The sequence below is a fragment of the Schistocerca gregaria genome, chromosome 1, assembly GCF_023897955.1.
Source record: "Schistocerca gregaria isolate iqSchGreg1 chromosome 1, iqSchGreg1.2, whole genome shotgun sequence".
Classification (NCBI taxonomy): Eukaryota; Metazoa; Arthropoda; class Insecta; order Orthoptera; family Acrididae; genus Schistocerca; species Schistocerca gregaria.
Window position 1 is genome coordinate 277,432,521 of NC_064920.1, and position 19,010 is coordinate 277,451,530.

A 19,010-nucleotide genomic window follows, 5' to 3' on the forward strand; every position below is an offset into this window, starting at 1 on the left:
TAGTGTGTATGAGAGTAGTATTGACCTGCTTCACTGAACTGTATTGCAGTGGATACATATGCACAAAATATGGTGGTGGAGATGTTGAGATGTACAGAGGAAGGGTAAGACAATAGAGTGAGAGGTGCTGGACAAAAAGAGAGAAAAAGAGAGAAAAAGAGAGGGGATGGAGGCGATGGACAGAAAGGGGGAGAGGGAGATATGTGCAACATATATGTAGAAAACTTATGCAAAGTGAAGTTGTAGCGAAAACTCTACTTTGGTAAAAAAAAAAAAAAATGAATAGTTGACTGATGTGATTTCAGTTCATAAAACCCAAATCACACAACTGTTCATGGTAAAGTGTAGTTACATAGATTCTTCATGTTTTTGAAAAAAACTGAGGAGAATATACCATTTTTTACAATACGAAATGTTCACATTTCAACACTTGTGATGAAATTTGTTTCTTACCGGTCATTGCAAATACATCATTTCTTACAAAAGATAACGTGGAAAGCATGGCTATAAAATTCGTTTAATGATTCCATTATGCTTAGAAATAGGATGTAACAAACAAAATACCTTGATTCGCCTTCAAAGTAATCTGCATACGTAGAACACACTTTTGGTAAGTTTCGTGGAGCTGCTGGTAACTATCTGCCAAGACGCTTTTTTTTTTCTTCGAAGTACTGATATCACTTTTCTTGGACGTTCAGTATATTGCCAAAATGTCTCTTTCTTGCTATTCTGCTGAAGAGAGGAAACAGAGCTGTCTGTAGGCAACACTTCCGGGAGTAAGTTGAGTCTTTCAGAACCGTTACATGGAGTTTTTACCTAAGAACGTGTCCTCGGTTACTCATTCAGTAATATAGTAGATATGTATCATTATTGGTAACATCGTTTCTGCGAAACACGTTAATGCTATGGTCATCGTTGTAATATTCAGTAGGGTAAATAATAACTTAGAGATTGAAACAATGTTTTTACTCATATTTCTGACTAGCTGACAAACTCGACATTGCCAGAATATTCCTTTTGACAGTTTTCTATCACGAACGAAAACAAAAAATTAACTGTGTTTGAAATTAATATTCCGCACAGTTTCTGTAAGCCGGGCGCAGCTGCCTCGCTCGTATACATGATTTGGTAAACGTCTCTAGCAGCGCCTCTTCATAACTCTATAGACGACGATTGTTTTCTCTTCGCCTACCGCCATTTGCGCTTCGTAGTTGAATGCTATCAAAAGTGCTGCCAGGTGTCAGGGATTACGTTAAGGTGACTCGACTGTACGAGGGTCTTAGTAATAGACGCATAATTTTATGCATAATGCGGCAGTTTTTAACGCATGTCGGTGTTTATGTGTGTCTTACATTGATATACAGTCGGACACTAAAGTCTATATATACCCCCATTTTGTAGCATGTTGCGTAGAGGTAGACGTGCAACTCTGTGCGTGCGTCCATAATAACATAAACCAAGGTCTTCAGACAGGTACCGTGCGTTGCAAGCGTGATAGATGCAACGGTGTTTGTTTACTGCGGTACAGAAGCCAACATACACTTCCGAGCCTGTCGTTAGTTGCAAGAGAGACGTTGCAGTGGGCATAGTGCAAGTGGTGTGTTTTGTTGATACAACAGACGTGTATTACAATACATAATTCGATCGCGTAACATGAATTCAAAACGAACCGAAATATCAGTGGAGGTGAGGAAAAATATTATTGAGCTCAGTAAAAAGGGCTTTTCACTGTGGAAATTGTTAGGAGGAGACATCCAAGTGTCCAAACCGTAATAAGAAATTACACCGATCATGGAAGTGTAAAAAAGAAAACAATGCTAGATGTGGACGACTACCAAAATTAATTAACAGGGAGTGCCGTCACATCATTAGAAAAGTGAATACGTATCCCAGAATTACAGCTATGGAGATGCTATTAGATGTCGCGAATACTAGTGAAAATAATGTTCATCCCATAACAATACGAGGAGTGGCACACACTCGTGGATTTGAAAGTAGAACAACAAGGAAGAAACCGTTCATAAGCAAGGTAAATGAACAGAAGCGCCTAGAATTTGCAACTCTGCAGCGAAATAAAGATTCCAGGTTTTGGAATACAGTACTTTCTACGGATGAGAGTAAGTTTTACATCTTCCAGTGTGATGGACAGCAAAAGGTGTGGCGAAAAAAGGAATGAAAGTTGGAAGAAGAGAAATCTTGTCCCATCAGTGACGTAGGGTGGTGGAAATATTCTTGTGTAGGGTTGTATGTCTGGAGCTGGAGTTGGGAATTTAGTATTTATTGAAGGTATTCTGGATAAATGGAAGTATCTCACCATCTTAAAGAAGAATCTGAAGCAATCTGCGGAGAAACTGGGACTAAGAACAGACTGTATGTCTCAGCAAGACCATGACCCCAAGAGCACGGCCATTACCGTAAAATCTGGCTACTTTGCATTGTAACAGAACAGTTGCATTCGCCTTCCCAGTCACCAGACATTAACCCAATTGAACATCTTTGGGGAGTACTAAGGCGTAGGATAAAAAGATATATCGAAAGCAAAGATGATTTAAACGCAGCCTTTGTGAAAGAGTGGATTAACTTTATACCTACGTACACAAAAAAATTAGTGAAATCTAATGCGTCGACGTTTGGAAGCTGTGATCGAAGCAGAGGTTGGCAATACAAAATATTAAATTGGGCCTGAAAGTGAAGAACATCACACTGTACGTCTACTTTTGTACCTGGCCGCTGTTTCATTTGTATCTCAAGATGTCAGTTTATGGAATTATTATTAATTATGCAATGTATATGTTGTTTTTCAGTTCCTAACATGTCTGTGTACATCACAGAAAGTGAATACATAATATTTTCTTGATTTATTTTTACTTCAAGTGTTATTTTTAGGGTGTATGTAAACTTTAATGTGTCCGACTGTCTTTTTGGAGTTACATTCAGCGGGATATGTGGATAGTGTCTGCAAAATGTGTTGCGAATAGTCAGGAGCACAGAAGTGAAACATTGAACGTCATGCATGATGCGGTAGTTTTCATGCTATCTCATTGTATACGATGCATCGCCTTAACTACGATATGTAGGTGTTTCTTATTCCAAAAGCGATTGTTGCCTAAAGTAAGGGACATGTGTACCAAGTTTGGTTGAAATACTCTTTAAAGGTAGCAGAGTTCGTTTTTTTAGATGAATTCCCCATTCTTGCCACATTGTTCAAATGAGGATTCCATAAAAAAGGTATGTAAAATTTATTTTATGTTATGATCACAAACAGAATCCGCTTTCGTTCATCACGTCTGATTTTTACACGAAATAGTCGTTAAGATTTTTGCTGAACCCAGAACAGATTCTAAAATAATATCTGTAGGCTAAAAATCGGGTCAATGATTTTTGCTCATCTTTCGCACGATTGTAGTGCATACTTGAATGTAACAAACGTAGCTCTGATACGATGCGCTTCTTACGCAACTTCGGGAAATGGGTTGAAAGTTTTACGAGTCTGGTAAAAACCATACGGGAGCGCCAGCCAACGAGCAACGGCGTTATTGCAACTGGCCAAGGTGGCAGAATGCAAGTCTATTCGTACGTTTCGTCATTTTATTTTATAGTTTTTTTCTAACCTTCTGCTACATAGTTGTATCCCTAAAACGAATACAAAAATAATAACGATAATTATTACGGAAAATTAGTGGCAAAGTATAATCAAGAAGAAATAAAGAATCGGGACGAAATAAAAATGTATGAATCGATATACTGGCGTTATACCTGACGCTGCACAGGTATTTATTTATAGCTGGGTGTCCACACCCACACTACACAGCGTCTAGCCTTGTCCTTAATGTTTATGACGTCATATGTCCTGACCTATGCGTCGTACGATGATATAATTTTGCATTTTTATTCAGTGGTATATCTGCACACTGTCTGTAAAGTATGTCACGAACACAGTCGGCAGTAAAGTAATACACTATAACGTCATGCCAAGTGCCACAATTTTACTGTTTGAATAGCGGAAAAGTAGTAAGTGATAAAGATTTCTTCTTTTATAATTTTGTTGGGGTTTTCCACGAGAAAAAAAATCGTAAGGGTTTGAAATTATGTGTAAAGTTTGTGGCAGCAAATACTGGGTGAATGAAGTCCGGGAATCTACACGTCGCGGGATACGCTCCAGTTTCAACCCTGCCCCCACCCCCTTGCTCGTAAAACTTCGGTGTCTCGAAAACGCTTGACAAGAGCGTCCTATTTTCAGTTTAAATTTCCATCAATATTTAGATTCAAACAAACATTTTTACGACCTACCTTCATCATTAAAACTATCTATTGTACTACACACATTCTTAGCAATTTGGCAGTTTATTTTAATATTAGAGAGACCGTATGCAGAAAATAACTCTCCTTACACCCATTGTTTGCAATTTATCCTGGTGTTATGTGTCTGACTATAGAGCTATGTCATCCGTGTAAAATGCCGATGTATAGTTCCTCAATAGACAATGACCACAAGACCTGTGATGGAATCTTGTATAAACCTATTAATGATTTGCCCACAATCTGATAAATTTTCCTGTTCTTCACTTGTCGATTTACTTAGTAATGGTTTTTTTGCGTTTCATTCGTAGAGTACGACCTGAGGCTCGTGTAAGATACATCTTTAACTACATAAAAACTCATTTATTAACCCCATCATTTACATATACTCAAACTCCTCGATTACGTCAGATAAACACGATGAGACAATAGCAATATTGGTCATTAATGCGTATAAAAATTAGCAAGTTATTGGACCTAACATTAGAGTTAACATTTTTTGCATAAACTTTATAACCAGCTGTTATAATACTTATCCCTCTGTACTTACGACAGTCTTTTCGATCTTGCTGCTTTAAAACTGAGTACGCGGCAGCTTTTGACCAGATTTCAGTCATTGTTGCCTGCTCCCAACATAAATCAAGAAAATGCAAAAACATTTAAATTCCGCCATATTTTAATAACTCGCTGTTAATGTCATCTATAGGAGATGCCTTTCTGTTTTTCACTGTTTCTACAGCTTCTAATTCTAACGTTTGTACATCTACGCCTCTTCCACCTCGATACATTTCCGCTTGTTTCACTAAGTGTTAGTCATGCGACAACTTTTTATAAAGTTCTTCCATTTCTTTCGTTGATTGTGTTAGACTTTATTGTGTCCTCTCCTGTCTTTTTAAATGTTTATTTTAATTGAAAGACAGAGTGGATTTAGATTAGGACGAACAACAATTGATATAAGTTATATTCACTTTGAAGATTTTGATAAAAAAGAGAGGGACATTTAATAATGAGATACACGTCCCTTTTATCGGCTATCTCAGGGCATTAGATAAAGAGGACAAAACTCTGGTTAGTACTGCAAGCAAAGGGAACTCCCCTAATCTTGAAATGAGCCATAACAAACTTTTACAGTGGAACTAATTTTGTAATAAAAACCAGGCACAAAATAAGTAAGAATGGCGTTATAACTAACCAAGGAGTTCGACAAGGTTACTGCCTTTTTCTGGTCTTATTCAATTTATATATAAAAGAAATGATTAAAAAGTGGAATGAGGAAACAGAGAAAAAGAATAAAACTAGAAAGGAACCGTTATATAAAAACAGTAATTTATGCTGACGACCAGTCTATAATAGCCACTCCAGAAAAAGAATTACAAAGAAATTTTAAATTAAACGAAACTAGTCAAAATTAAAATTTCAAAATATCTATAGTTAAGATCAAAAGTAACGACATTCCTAGGGAAACAACAGGTATGATCGAAAATAGTGGCAGAAAACAAAATAACTGAGCCAATAAGATATTTTAATCACCTGCGCTGTGACATTTCTTTCGATTACGATAAAGTATAAAGAATAAAGAATAAGGCAAAACTGCATGGGGTCTGTGCGAAAAATAAGAACTTTAAGCAGAAATAAGACTGAGGAAACGCAACTGAAATTCTAGTTAACTCTTGCTGTTCCACTGCTACTTTATGGAGTTGAGGCTTGGATAACTAAAAAGGAAGACATAAATCGAATAGGGATATTTAAATTAAAAGATACGTTAAGAAACGAAGATATTCGCAATGAGCTTAAAATACTTTTTATGTCGGAAAATGTGAACACATTCCAGCAGCAATGGAACGAAAGTGTAAACAGAATGCAACAAGGCACACATTCTAAACAAGCTTTGCAATATGAAGAGGTCGAAGGAAGACAGTGCACACACTCAAGGGTGTATTTTGCGTTACTGCATGATTTTATTAGCTGATTACATTCTAAGCCAAGAACATAAATACTATAAGACAACCAGATTAGATAGTAGACAGATTTTTCTAGTGGTGCATATGGAGCTACTTAACAATAGTGTGTAATATATTCGAAAACAAAAAGATGACGTGATCAGGCTAACTTTTACTAAATTGAGGGTTAGCACTTTCTTTCGCTACCCAAGGGTAAGCCACAAAGACAGGTGCGCTCAAGAAACGTTGGAGCTAAATAATAAGCTGATTCAGAACAGGTTCCTCGATCCTAATATATGAATGTAGATGATAAGTTAAAGAGTGAAATCACATTACTTGCTTCCTACCTAATTTAAAATCAAAATTGGCACAGAAATGTTCTAGAGAGAAATTCTTCCAAAAAAACTTTTTGGAAATAAAATGATCGTGCGTACGCTATTTCGCTTACTTAGTGAGTCTTGTCTCACAGTCAGCAGAATAAAGTTAGACGCACGGTAAGCCGTTGAACTGACAACTTGTGTATGTGGCAATAACCAATTTTATTTAATCGGATCAGAAATTTTAAAGTGCCACGATTGTTAAATAAACTGCTGCTAGTAATGATTTTGAATGAGTGTAAATAGCTACAATACAGGTTTACACTCAGTCTTTCGTACCGCTGTTACAGTTCAAGTAAGGTAGAGAATAACGCCGTAACAACGCGATTTGTGGGAAAACAGTAGTCATTGCAATTCGTGGATCACAAGTTTATAGTTCAATACAAAACAAAACCGTCCAATTACACAGTTCTTATCGAACAGTTCCTCAATATAAAGTGTTTAGCGCTTTTACCAACTATGGAGAATTTTGAAAAACTGTTGCGAAATAAATTTGAGTATCACGGGTCTGCCTTCCGCAAAACGTACTACTTTTTTTGGAAAGCGGCATTCAAAAAACCGAAACATCAGCTCTTTGAGAACTTTTACTTTTCGGGAACTTTACAATCACTTTGTTTCAGAATCGGAAGAGGGTGAGAATTCAATGCGACAAAATTTTATAGCAGTTTCAAGATGACTAAATTTTATGGAAGCTGCTTTTCCTATACAGCGCCTGGATATTTCTACTGATCTCCTTTACGGTAGCTCGCCTGTGAATCGGCTTCAAAAATAGAATTTTTTGTTTTCCATCTTAAATCTGCATGTAGAGTGTTTTGAACAAAATGATGGTTAAAGGAACCGAATTGCACATCAGGAAGTTGTTTAAAAATCAACTTAAGGATTTCAGCGTGTGTCCAAACCCATGCTTTCACACTTCAATGTTATCATTAGATTCCTGTTCGAGAAACGTATCTGTACAACTGTTATTCAAGTTCACAGCCTTGTTACAAGCTACGTTTGCGATGCTCTTATGTTTCCCTTACATATATTTGGTTTTCGCGTATTCCTGGCATTATAAACTTTTCTGTAGTCTGAGTGTCTCCTATTTTGTCGCTCGCTCACGAAAGTTTTAATGCTTTTAATTTGTTTTAATGTGCGGCAGTTAGCAGCTGCGAAGTTCCAGAATTGCTGAGAATTTGTGTCCTGGTATAATGTGAGACAATCACTATTGGCAATTTATTGCATAAGTAGTTGAAAAGCGAGTACTTGGAGGCAACTAAATATGCCAGAATGACATGGAGAAAGGAAGAGGGAGAAAATGAGGAACGTGTAAACAAAGAACACTATTCAACTGTAGTGTATTAAGAACAATAATGCTGAGTCATAAATCACACATAACTCTCACTGAGTTTTCCGAGAATTACATTTTCTGACGTTTATTTTAGGCACAAAAAAATCTATTTGCGCTAGAGGTCGGAAATTTTCCTGGGATGTTTCACGGTACTATCTGGAGGAAAGCAAACTACGTACAGTAACATAGTATCAACAGGTAGGAAAATACATATTGATTAATTATAAAAAGAAAATGATGCTTATCAGATTTAAATATTTATAGAATAAAAACTTGCGGCTGAAATGACATGACTGTACTTGAGAGGGTTTTCGTTCTCTCATTGCAACTACAAAAAATGCGTTTTTCTTTTTTTCACCAGACGCGTTTCGCTTTATTGAGATAAGGCATCATCAGTGGTCTGTAATTAAGTTGTTTACATTTCGATTTGCTTTAAGATCGAAAAACAGTTCGTTAACAATATGTTGGTTTGTACGTATGGTGATTTCCGCTTGACTTCTCGCTTTCTTCGGAAAATGCCGTCAGCTGGCACATCATTGATGTTGTTCTTGTTTAGACACCCATAGTTGTAGTCTAAGCGGAAATCACCGTAAGCAAAACTCAACATATTGTTAACGAGCTATTTTGCGATCTTACAGTAAACCAAAATGTAAACAACTTAATTACAGACCACTGATGATGTTTTACATCAATAAAGCGAAACGCGTCTGGTGAAAAAAAGACGCATTTTTTGTAGTTGCAACGGTAGAACAAAAATCCTCTCAAGAATTGTAAAGCAATACGAACAATATGGCCACACAAATGAAGAACTTAAAGACATGACTGTAGTCTACTTTTTAGATAGACATACTCTTTATGTGTATGTAAGGTTTCACGCATCTAAGAAAGATAGTCAGGCAGAGGTTCGAAATATGAACCAGCACATCAAAATGTAATTTACTGATCTTCACAAAAAGTATTGCAATAAAGTCAGCGTTAGAAATAATATTATTAATTGCACATATCAAAACGTTCAGGAAGAAACTCTCCTATAGTATTGCAGTTTTTATAGTAGTAAAAGTTCACGTTGTTTAGTAAGAGCCGTGTAAGCTTTATGAGCGTTGTTAGTATTTTTCCACACGTTCGCAGGCAAGATATATAGGTATATTGTTAAGGAAGGAGACAGTATTGATTTCTTGCCAAGTGAGACTTACCTGCGAGCGTACAACACAGAAATCACAGAAGTACTTGTATGCACATCCGCGTAACACTAGCTAGCTCCCTCGCAGCAACAGAAGAGGCGCCCGTGCAGAAACGTACCTCTCCGCTCCTGGTGGAAGCAAATGTCCGCTGCTCCGTCTTGCGCACCATGACGACCCGGCTGAGCCCGGAGTGGAAGTCGTGCGCATGCGTAGTGCTCGGCAACATGTTCAGGTCCATAATCCCTGTGTACCGCAAGGACCTGCAACACCAAAACACATCCCAGTCACTTTACGGCGCAATCAACGTGACAAATGTGCCATTTACTATGGAACAGAACAGGTGGAAGGCACGATCTCCCCCCTCGACTCCCCCTCCCCTCCATCGGAACTACAGCCAATAGTATGTATGACGACTGGCGTCACTCGAATCCTTACGTGCTGAAGAGACTTGAAGTGTGTTTACGTTCTAGCAACACCGGTCCATAGCGTTAAGTTATGTGCAGTGAACTATACAAGGTCTGTTCATAAAATAAAGCTACTTTATTTTTTTAAGCTTATTTTTAATTTGAAGAGGACAAGGGACTAAGAATCAGTCAGAGTCCTCATTCTCCCCCCCCCCCCCCTCTCCTATTCACACACTGTTCCCAGTGGTGTTTTCATTTCGCGAAGCTATCCTGTATAGTTTCATTTGCTTTGATATAATTTCTCTGAAAACGGCGTCCTTTCAGTGCTGATTTTAATTTCTTAAAAAACTCGAAATCACAATGAGTCAAGTCTGGAGATTAAGGAGGTTCAAATGGTTCAAATGGCTCTGAGAACTATGGGACGTAACATCTGAGGTCATCAGAATTTAGAACTACTTAAACCTAACTAACCTAAGGACATCACACGCACCCATGCCCGAGGCAGGATTCGAACCTGCGACCGTAGCAGTCGCGCAGTTCCGGACTGAAGCGCCTAGAACCGCTCGGCCACCGCGGCCGGCGATTAAGGCTGCGGCATGTCAGTCATCTGACTTTTGCCACCAAGCTGATGAACTGACAAATGTTAGTGTGCGGACGCAAAGTCGTGGTGCAAGAAGCATGAGCTGTCGCTCCACAACTCTGATCTCTTTGTGTGTGTGTGTGTGTGTGTGTGTGTGTGTGTGTGTGTGTGTTTCACATACTGGTAACTGTTGCAAAATAGTTATCGCTGATTTTCTCGCACCAGATCGTCGATTTTATGAACGTGTGAGTTGTCAGTTGAAGTGTCAGGCCTTCCTGGTCACGAATCACCTCCATTTAACCGAAGAACACTTTTAAAACGTGAAAACCATTTGTAATATTGTGTACGACTCAGAACGTCATCTCCGTAAGCTTAAAAAATTTGAAACGTTTCTGTAAAAATTTTCCCTACTTTCGTGCAAAATTTGAAGTTGCATCGTTTCTTCACAGAGCATAACATTTCAAAAATCGTTGCTAAATGTTACGAAGCCCACACCTACTACAGTAGTACAAGTTTATATGCCAACTAGCTCTGCAGATGATGAAGAAATTGAAGAAATGTACGATGAAATAAAAGAAATTATTCAGATAGTGAAGGGAGACGAAAATTTAATAGTAATGGGTGACTGGAATTCGAGTGTAGGAAAAGGGAGAGAAGGAAACATAGTAGGTGAATATGGATTGGGGCTAAGAAATGAAAGAGGAAGCCGCCTAGTAGAATTTTGCACAGAGCACAACTTAATCATAGCTAACACTTGGTTTAAGAATCATGAAAGAAGGTTGTATACGTGGAAGAACCCTGGAGATACTAAAAGGTATCAGATAGATTATATAATGGTAAGACAGAGATTTAGGAACCAGGTTTTAAGTTGTAAGACATTTCCAGGGGCAGATGTGGACTCTGACCACAATCTATTGGTTATGACCTGTAGATTAAAACTGAAGAAACTGCAAAAATGTGAGAAATTAAGGAGATGGGACCTGGATAAACTGAAAGAACCAGAGGTTGTACAGAGTTTCAGAGAGAGCATAAGGGAACAACTGACAGGAATAGGGGAAAGAAATACAGTAGAAGAAGAATGTGTAGCTCTGAGGGATGTAGTAGTAAAGGCAGCAGAGGATAAAGTAGGTACAAAGACGAGGGCTGCTAGAAATCTTTGGGTAACAGAAGAAATATTGAATTTAATTGATGAAAGGAGAAAATATAAAAATGCAATAAATGAAGCAGGCAAAAAGGAATACAAACGTCTCAAAAATGAGATCGACAGGAAGTGCAAAATGGCTAAACAAGGATGGCTAGAGGACAAATGTAAGGATGTAGAAGCTTATCTCACTAGGGGTAAGATAGATACGGCCTACAGGAAAATTAAAGAGACCTTTGGAGAGAAGAGAACCACGTGTATGAATATCAAGAGCTCAGATGGCAGCCCAGTTCTAAGCAAAGAAGGGAAGGCAGAAAGGTGGAAGGAGTATATAGAAGGTTTATACAAGGGCGATGTACTTGAGGACAATATTATGGAAATAGAAGAGGATGTAGATGAAGACGAAATGGGAGATACGATACTGCGTGAAGAGTTTGACAGAGCACTGAAAGACCTGAGTCGAAACAAGGCCCCCGGAGTAGACAACATTCCATTAGAACTACTGACGGCCTTGGGAGAGCCAGTCATGACAAAACTCTACCAGCTGGTGAGCAAGATGTATGAGACACGCGAAATACCCTCAGACTTCAAGAAGAATATAATAATTCCAATCCCAAAGAAAGCAGGTGCTGACAGATGTGAAAATTACCGAACTATCAGTTTAATAAGCCACGGCTGCAAAACACTAACGCGAATTCTTTACAGACGAATGGAAAAACTGGTAGATGCAGACCTCGGGGAGGATCAGTTTGGATTCCGTCGAAATGTTGGAACACGTGAGGCAATACTGACCTTACGACTTATCTTAGAAGAAAGATTAAGAAAAGGCAAACCAACGTTTCTAGCATTTGTAGACTTAGAGAAAGCTTTTGACAATGTTGACTGGAATACTCTTTTTCAAATTCTAAAGGTGACAGGGGTAAAATACAGGGAGCGAAAGGCTATTTATAATTTGTACAGAAACCAGATGGCAGTAATAAGAGTCGAGGGGCATGAAAGGGAAGCAGTGGTTGGGAAAGGAGTGAGACAGGGTTGTAGCCTCTCCCCGATGTTATTCAATCTGTATATTGAGCAAGCAGTAAAGGAAACAAAAGAAAAGTTTGGAGTAGGTATTAAAATTCATGGAGAAGAAGTAAAAACTTTGAGGTTCGCCGATGACATTGTAATTCTGTCAGAGACGGCAAAGGACTTGGAAGAGCAGTTGAACGGAATTCACAGTGTCTTGAAAAGAGGATATAAGATGAACATCAACAAAAGCAAAACGAGGATAATGGAAAGTAGTCAAATTAAATCGGGTGATGCTGAGGAATTAGATTAGCAAATGAGACACTTAAAGTAGTAAATGAGTTTTGCTATTTGGGGAGCAAAATAACTGATGATGGTCGAAGTAGAGAGGATATAAAATGTAGACTGGCAATGGCAAGGAAAGCGTTTCTGAAGAAGAGAAATTTGTTAACATCGAATATAGATTTATGTATCAGGAAGTCGTTTCTGAAAGTATTTGTTTGGAGTGTAGCCATGTATGGAAGTGAAACATGAACGATTACTAGTTTGGACAAGAAGAGAATAGAAGCTTTCGAAATGTGGTGCTACAGAAGAATACTGAAGATAAGGTGGATAGATCACGTAACTAATGAGGAGGTATTGAATAGGATTGGGGAGAAGAGAAGTTTGTGGCACAACTTGACTAGAAGAAGGGATCGGTTGGTAGGACATGTTTTGAGGCATCAAGGGATCACAAATTTAGCATTGGAGGGCAGCGTGGAGGGTAAAAATCGTAGAGGGAGACCGAGAGATGAGTACACTAAGCAGATTCAGAAGGATGTAGGTTGCAGTAGGTACTGGGAGATGAAGCAGCTTGCACAGAATAGAGTAGCATGGAGAGCTGCATCAAACCAGTCTCAGGACTGAAAACAACAACAACAAATCTTGCACTCAAAAAACAATATTATGAAAACTAAACGAAATGCCAACACTAACAAAACAGGTGGTTACGAAGGAGGTAATACACAAGGCAGTGCTCCCAACCCCATATCACTAAATATATGCGTTGGCGCATAATTCAGAAGTGGTTCGTTATTTTCTAAACAGAGGTTTTACATTTTATTACGTATGGATTGCTTTCAGCAACACAGGGCAACAGAAGCATGACTAAGTTCGGCAGATTTTGTGGTGTAGTTCATGTTTGTGGGAAGGGGTATTCAATGTTCTGCTAGAATACTGTGACCACCACCACCCTCCAGCCAACGCGTTAATGGCCGCATTGGAGGACACGAGACGCAGTACCAAAAGTATACAGAGTGTAGCATAAACAGGCACGGGCTAAAATTTTACCCCGTGCTCCATAACTAGGAGCACAATACTACTTTAGCACTTTACATGTAAAAATGTGCTGCATGTGACAGCGTACTATACAGTACTTCTTGACAAGACTGTACAACGCTCTTCAGTTTGTCTAGCGCATCAGCGGGAGTGCTATACATTTCCCTTCTGAAATAAGCCCATGCAGGAAAACCAGGAGATTGGGCTCAGGCGATCGCGGATGCGAAGTCACTGACGTTACTCGGCCTATCCGTCTCGAACCGTATTGGCGCGCTAGATGTTTTCTTAATGCCAGAAGAAAATGGTCCGATACCTCAGCATGTATGTGTGTACGAGTATTACATTCCCCAATCATAGGTCGTGGATGAAATTTGAGGTCAAGGAGATGGGTTCTTAATCGGTATGTTTACATTTCAATAACATTTGTACTAACTATGTGGTCCAGTCACACTAATATGATGACCGCCTATGTTCGACGTCAGAATGGAATAACCACTCGCAGATTTCAGGTGGCAGCACTAGCATGGAAAGTGCATATAGAGCGTGCCCGGGGGACGAGGAAAACACAGTGCAGTCATCGTCATCGTCGTTAAGCAGGAAAGGAGCGCTTTATCTTGCCCCCAAAAAGGCATCAATGGCTTCCGGTCCAAGGGCGGCAGCATTTCCGAAACGGCTAAGTTCGTAAACTGTCCACGCGGTTAAAGCATACCGTGCATTGCAAAACAGCGCTTCCCAAACATCCATGACGTGGGTGATTGACGTGATTGACGGCTGCGGAGATGCGTACGGGCGAACAGACGTACAATTGTTGAGAAACTGACCGCCCAGATGAACCAACGACAGCTCAGCGAACGTTGCTGCGTACAGGCCTCAGTAGCTAACGCCTGGTTCATGCACCCTGATCGGTGAGGTAGACAGTAATCTGCACGCCAGTACTGCAACTAGGTTTCCACTGAGCGACGATAGGTGGTCTTTTCAGATGAATCACCTGTTATGTTTCATAGGACAGACGGCATTGGCGTGTTAAGCTTGGAACGTCTGAAAGCAAACATCCTGCAACAATTGCCGGAAGGATCTAGGCCGGAGAGGAGAGCCTTATGGTCTGGGAAATGTTTTCGTGACAGTCCCTGGGTGATCTCGTCATTCTGGAAGGCACGCTGGATCAACACGAGTACGCGTCTATCCTTGGGGACCATGTCCATCCCTATATGCAGATTCTTTCTCCTCGACACAATGACATCTACTCGCAGGGCAATGCAACAAATCACACGGCCTCTTAGTGTGCGTGCGTGTTTGGAAGAGCACCAGGATGAGTTTCTCTTACTCCGCTGTCCGGATTTAAGACCATTCGAGACTATGGTCTCACGTTGATCGGGCTATCCGCATCATGAATTCTCAATCGAGAAACCTAGTGCAACTGGCCACCGTAGTTGGCATGATAAAATCTTCTCGGGTTGACAGCCGAGTCAATGCGTCGTTTTCGGCAACGTTTTAGCAAGGTTCCTACTTGCCAACTTCGCCGTTGCCGCAAAACGAGGCATTGACGTGACTCGGCTGTCAACACGAGAAGTTTTATGATCGAGATTCGCCGAGAAAGCCTGCATTCTCATATGTATTAGGCATGGCTCCACATCCTTGTCGTTACCTTCTACAGCCTCGTTGACTCTGCAAACGCTGCCAAAGAAGTTTATTCAGGCTTTTGACAGGTGTCACATTAATGTGACTGAAGAGTGTAGGACAATATTTCACACAGTAGACGGTGGCTACTCGTAACATTACCTCACAAACGGCCTGTTTGGGGACCAATGCTTAATGGAATGTTTTTGTTTCTATTATCGTGCACTTTTACCCGTGTTATGCTGTGATACATCGTTTATGGCAGATACGAGGGGTGCAGAGAAATCATACGATCAGATACATGTACAAGGAAGATGGGGTTAACACAAAACATTACGCATCACTTACGAATAGGATTACTCTCAACTCTAATGAAAATTGCTTACTTTCCGCTTTGTGCAGACAGCCACGCGCAGTACGTTAGATGAAGCTACTGCTGAAAACATTTGTCATGGTGAATTTCACGAATGATTCATAACACCACTTTTGGGCTGAATGTGAGCTTCGCTTTGCCACCACAGTGAGTCCGGACTCGCTCGATTTCATCTGGTTCGTACATACTGCCTCAAAGAAATGTTTGATCATCGGTAACTGTTCGGTAAACCGTCGATTGAATGCAACCGGGAAAAGAATTCAATACTTACAAGCTGAGGATCAGAAAAAAAAGATATATTAACTAGGAGACCGCAGTTTCATTCATCACAGCACATAACTTGCGCACTGAGTTTCATTACAATTCTACTTGCTAGAAACATATATCCTCTCTGAATCAGGCTTGAGAACAGGAAGCGGCATTTTACAATGTAGAAATCGAGAGGGTGTAGCTGTTCACTATACTATACTAATGGTGTAAGACATCGTAAATAGCCGGAACTTTTAAGCTGTGATGTACGTCTACGTATCCTTCTTACCTGTGACAACAATTCCTTGCCCTCTTTTTTCTCTACGGAGAGCAGCAAAAAATTATGCTCTCTTTATGCCTGCCTACGCGTCCTAGTCAAACTCACGTTGTTCTCATGATTCCAGTAGGAAATCTAGGACTGAAGCGGGATATCGAAAAGCCTATTTCGAATTACCTGTCTCTAAATTGACTCAGCAGGATTTTGCGACAACAACATCGCTTTTCTTCTAGTGATTTCCATTTAAAATCACTGAGCTTCTCTGTTATTTTTTCGTGTGAGCTATGCCGACCGGTTGCATTCGTGTCATGGAGTTCCTAAATTCCTTCGTCGTCTGTTGTCACTCCTATATGATACGGATCTGAAACACAGGAGCTGTACGCTACAGTAAGTACACTAGTTTCTAGTAATCAGTTTTCCCAACAAAGTCGCTGATTTTTAAAACAGAATCCTACCGACAAATTTAAAGTCCTCCATTCGTCCTCTCTATTACTATTTTCACGTGTCAGTGTCGCCCCTGATGTTAACACGCGAAAGACTGAAGATCTGAACGAATAAGACTGTAGACTAATTCCTCTTCTTTATGCTCATTCTCTAACATCTATTCAGACACAAAGTGTATCTACAGCTGACGTCGTCTTGTACTAGCTCACAATAATCCATTGACGTTTTCCTATAGCCACCAGCGTTGTCAGTGAACAATCTGAATGTGCTGCTGACGTATCTGATAAGGCTTTTACGTATACTGGGAACATTAACTGTGCTTTTTCACTTCCTTGGGACACACCCAATGTTACGTTCCTTCGCTTAAGCACCTGTCGTTACTAAGTGCAGGGATCTACATCGTCTACATTTATGTTTACATCTGTACTCCGCAAACTAATGCGAAGTTGATACCAGAGGCTAAGAGGGTATTTCCCACTGAAGAACTTATTAGGACTTTTTGCCGTTACGTTAGTGTATGGAGCTGGAGAAAGATTATTGCTTAGGTGCTTCTCTGTCCGCTGTAAATGATCTCTTTGCAGTCTCTGGGGAGTTTTAGTATGTTCCCAGGTTTCTCACTTATTGCTGTTAATTAGGTTTTTGCGGGACATTAGGCGTTTATTTTCGGGTGACTGCCAGTTCTAGCTTTTCAGCATTTCTCACGCTCTCACGTGGGTCAAACAGACGTGTAGTCAAACGTAATGCCTTTATTTGTAAAAAGTTCTTGTGAATCATGCTTAGCCGCCACTTCCCTTGATTCATTTATTAGGGAACGACACCGATATGCATGAAAAAAAAAAACTTTCAATTTATGCCTTTTGTTTTTTTTTTCTTTTTTTACAGCTATATATACTGAGGTGACAAAAGTCATGGGATAGCGATATGCACGTATATAGATGGCGGTAGTATCGCGTACGCAAGGTATGAAAGAGCAGTGCCTTGGCGGAGTTGTCATATCTACTGAAGTAACTTCATGTGAAAAGGTTTCCGACGTACTTATGGCCCGCACGACGGGAATTAACAGACTTGGGACTCGGAATGGTGGCTGAAGCTACATGCATGGGATATTCTGTTTCGGAAAGCGTTAGGATAATCAATACTCCGAGATCCATGGTGTCAAAAGTGTCCCAATTTCAGGTATTACCCCTCACCAGGGACAACGCAGCGGTCGACGGAGTTCACTTAACGACCGATAGCAGCAGCGTTTGCATAGAGTTGTTAGTGCTAACAAAGAACTACTGAAATGCACTGTCTGAAATGCACTGTCTGAAATGCACTGTCTGAAATGCACTGTCTGAAATGCACTGTCTGAAATGCACTGTCTGAAATGCACTGTCTGAAATGCACTGTCTGAAATGCACTGTCTGAAATGCACTGTCTGAAATGCACTGTCTGAAATGCACTGTCTGAAATGCACTGTCTGAAATGCACTGTCTGAAATGTACTGTCTGAAATGCACTGTCTGAAATAATCGCAGAAATCAGTGTGGGACTGTGACGAACGTGTCTGTTAAGGCAGTGTGGCGAAATTTGGCGTTACTGGTCCATGACAGCAAACGACAGAGCGAGTCCTTTTGCTAACTGCAGGATATCGCCCGCATCCCCTCTCGTGGGTTCGTGACCATGTAGATTGGACCCTAGACGACTGGAAAACCGTCAGATGAGCTGGTAAGAGCTGATGGTATGGTTCGAGTGTGGCACAGACTCCACGAAGCCACGGATCCAAATTGTCAACAAGGCGCTGTGCAAGCTACACAAGCCTGTGTTGACATAGAATGAACTGGGTTCTCTGGCGAAAGTGAAACGATCGTTGTGCTGGAAATGGTTATGTTCGGCTACATGGAGACCATTTGCAGCCATTCAACGAAGGAATTTTTATAGATGACAATGCACCGTGTCACCTAGCCAGAATCATTCGCAATTGGTTTGAAGAACATTCTGGACGATTCGAACGACTGGATACCCAGATCGTTCGACATTAATCCCATCGAACATTTATGGGATATAGTCTAGAGGTCGATTCGTGCACAAAATTCTACACCGCTAATACTTTTGCAATAATGGACAGCTATAGAGGCAGCATGGCTCCATATTTCTGCAGGGGACTTTCAGCGACCTGTTGAGTCAACGTCACGTAGAGCAACTGCACTCCTCATTCTACAATGAAGTGGGTGTACAATGACAGCAGCGATATAGAACAATGTCTCCCGTTTACATGGCATGCATACATGTCAGTTCATACATTAAGTTGTAGAGTCACATCTTTTTCTCTTTATTTGGCCTTCGGTATCTAACAGTCATCTCGCCACCAAAATGTAAGTAACTGACACACACTACAAACATAAATTGACAACATAATATGCGACGATAGAGATACAAATTTAACGAAGGACTTTATAGACCTGCTGTTGATTGACATGCATGTAAGATATTTTACT

General features: G+C 40.2%; 1 protein-coding gene across 5 annotated transcripts in view; it reads right to left on the reverse strand.

The window, feature by feature from the left end:
* Positions 1–19,010, reverse strand: part of LOC126340742 (uncharacterized) — a 1,108,193-nt gene that overhangs the window by 73,634 nt on the left and 1,015,549 nt on the right. For all 5 annotated transcript variants that reach the window (XM_050001714.1, XM_050001719.1, XM_050001715.1 and 2 more), the window contains exon 2: positions 9,246–9,387. In XM_050001714.1, the coding sequence (XP_049857671.1) occupies positions 9,246–9,387 (142 nt within the window). The remainder of the gene's footprint in view (positions 1–9,245; positions 9,388–19,010) is intronic.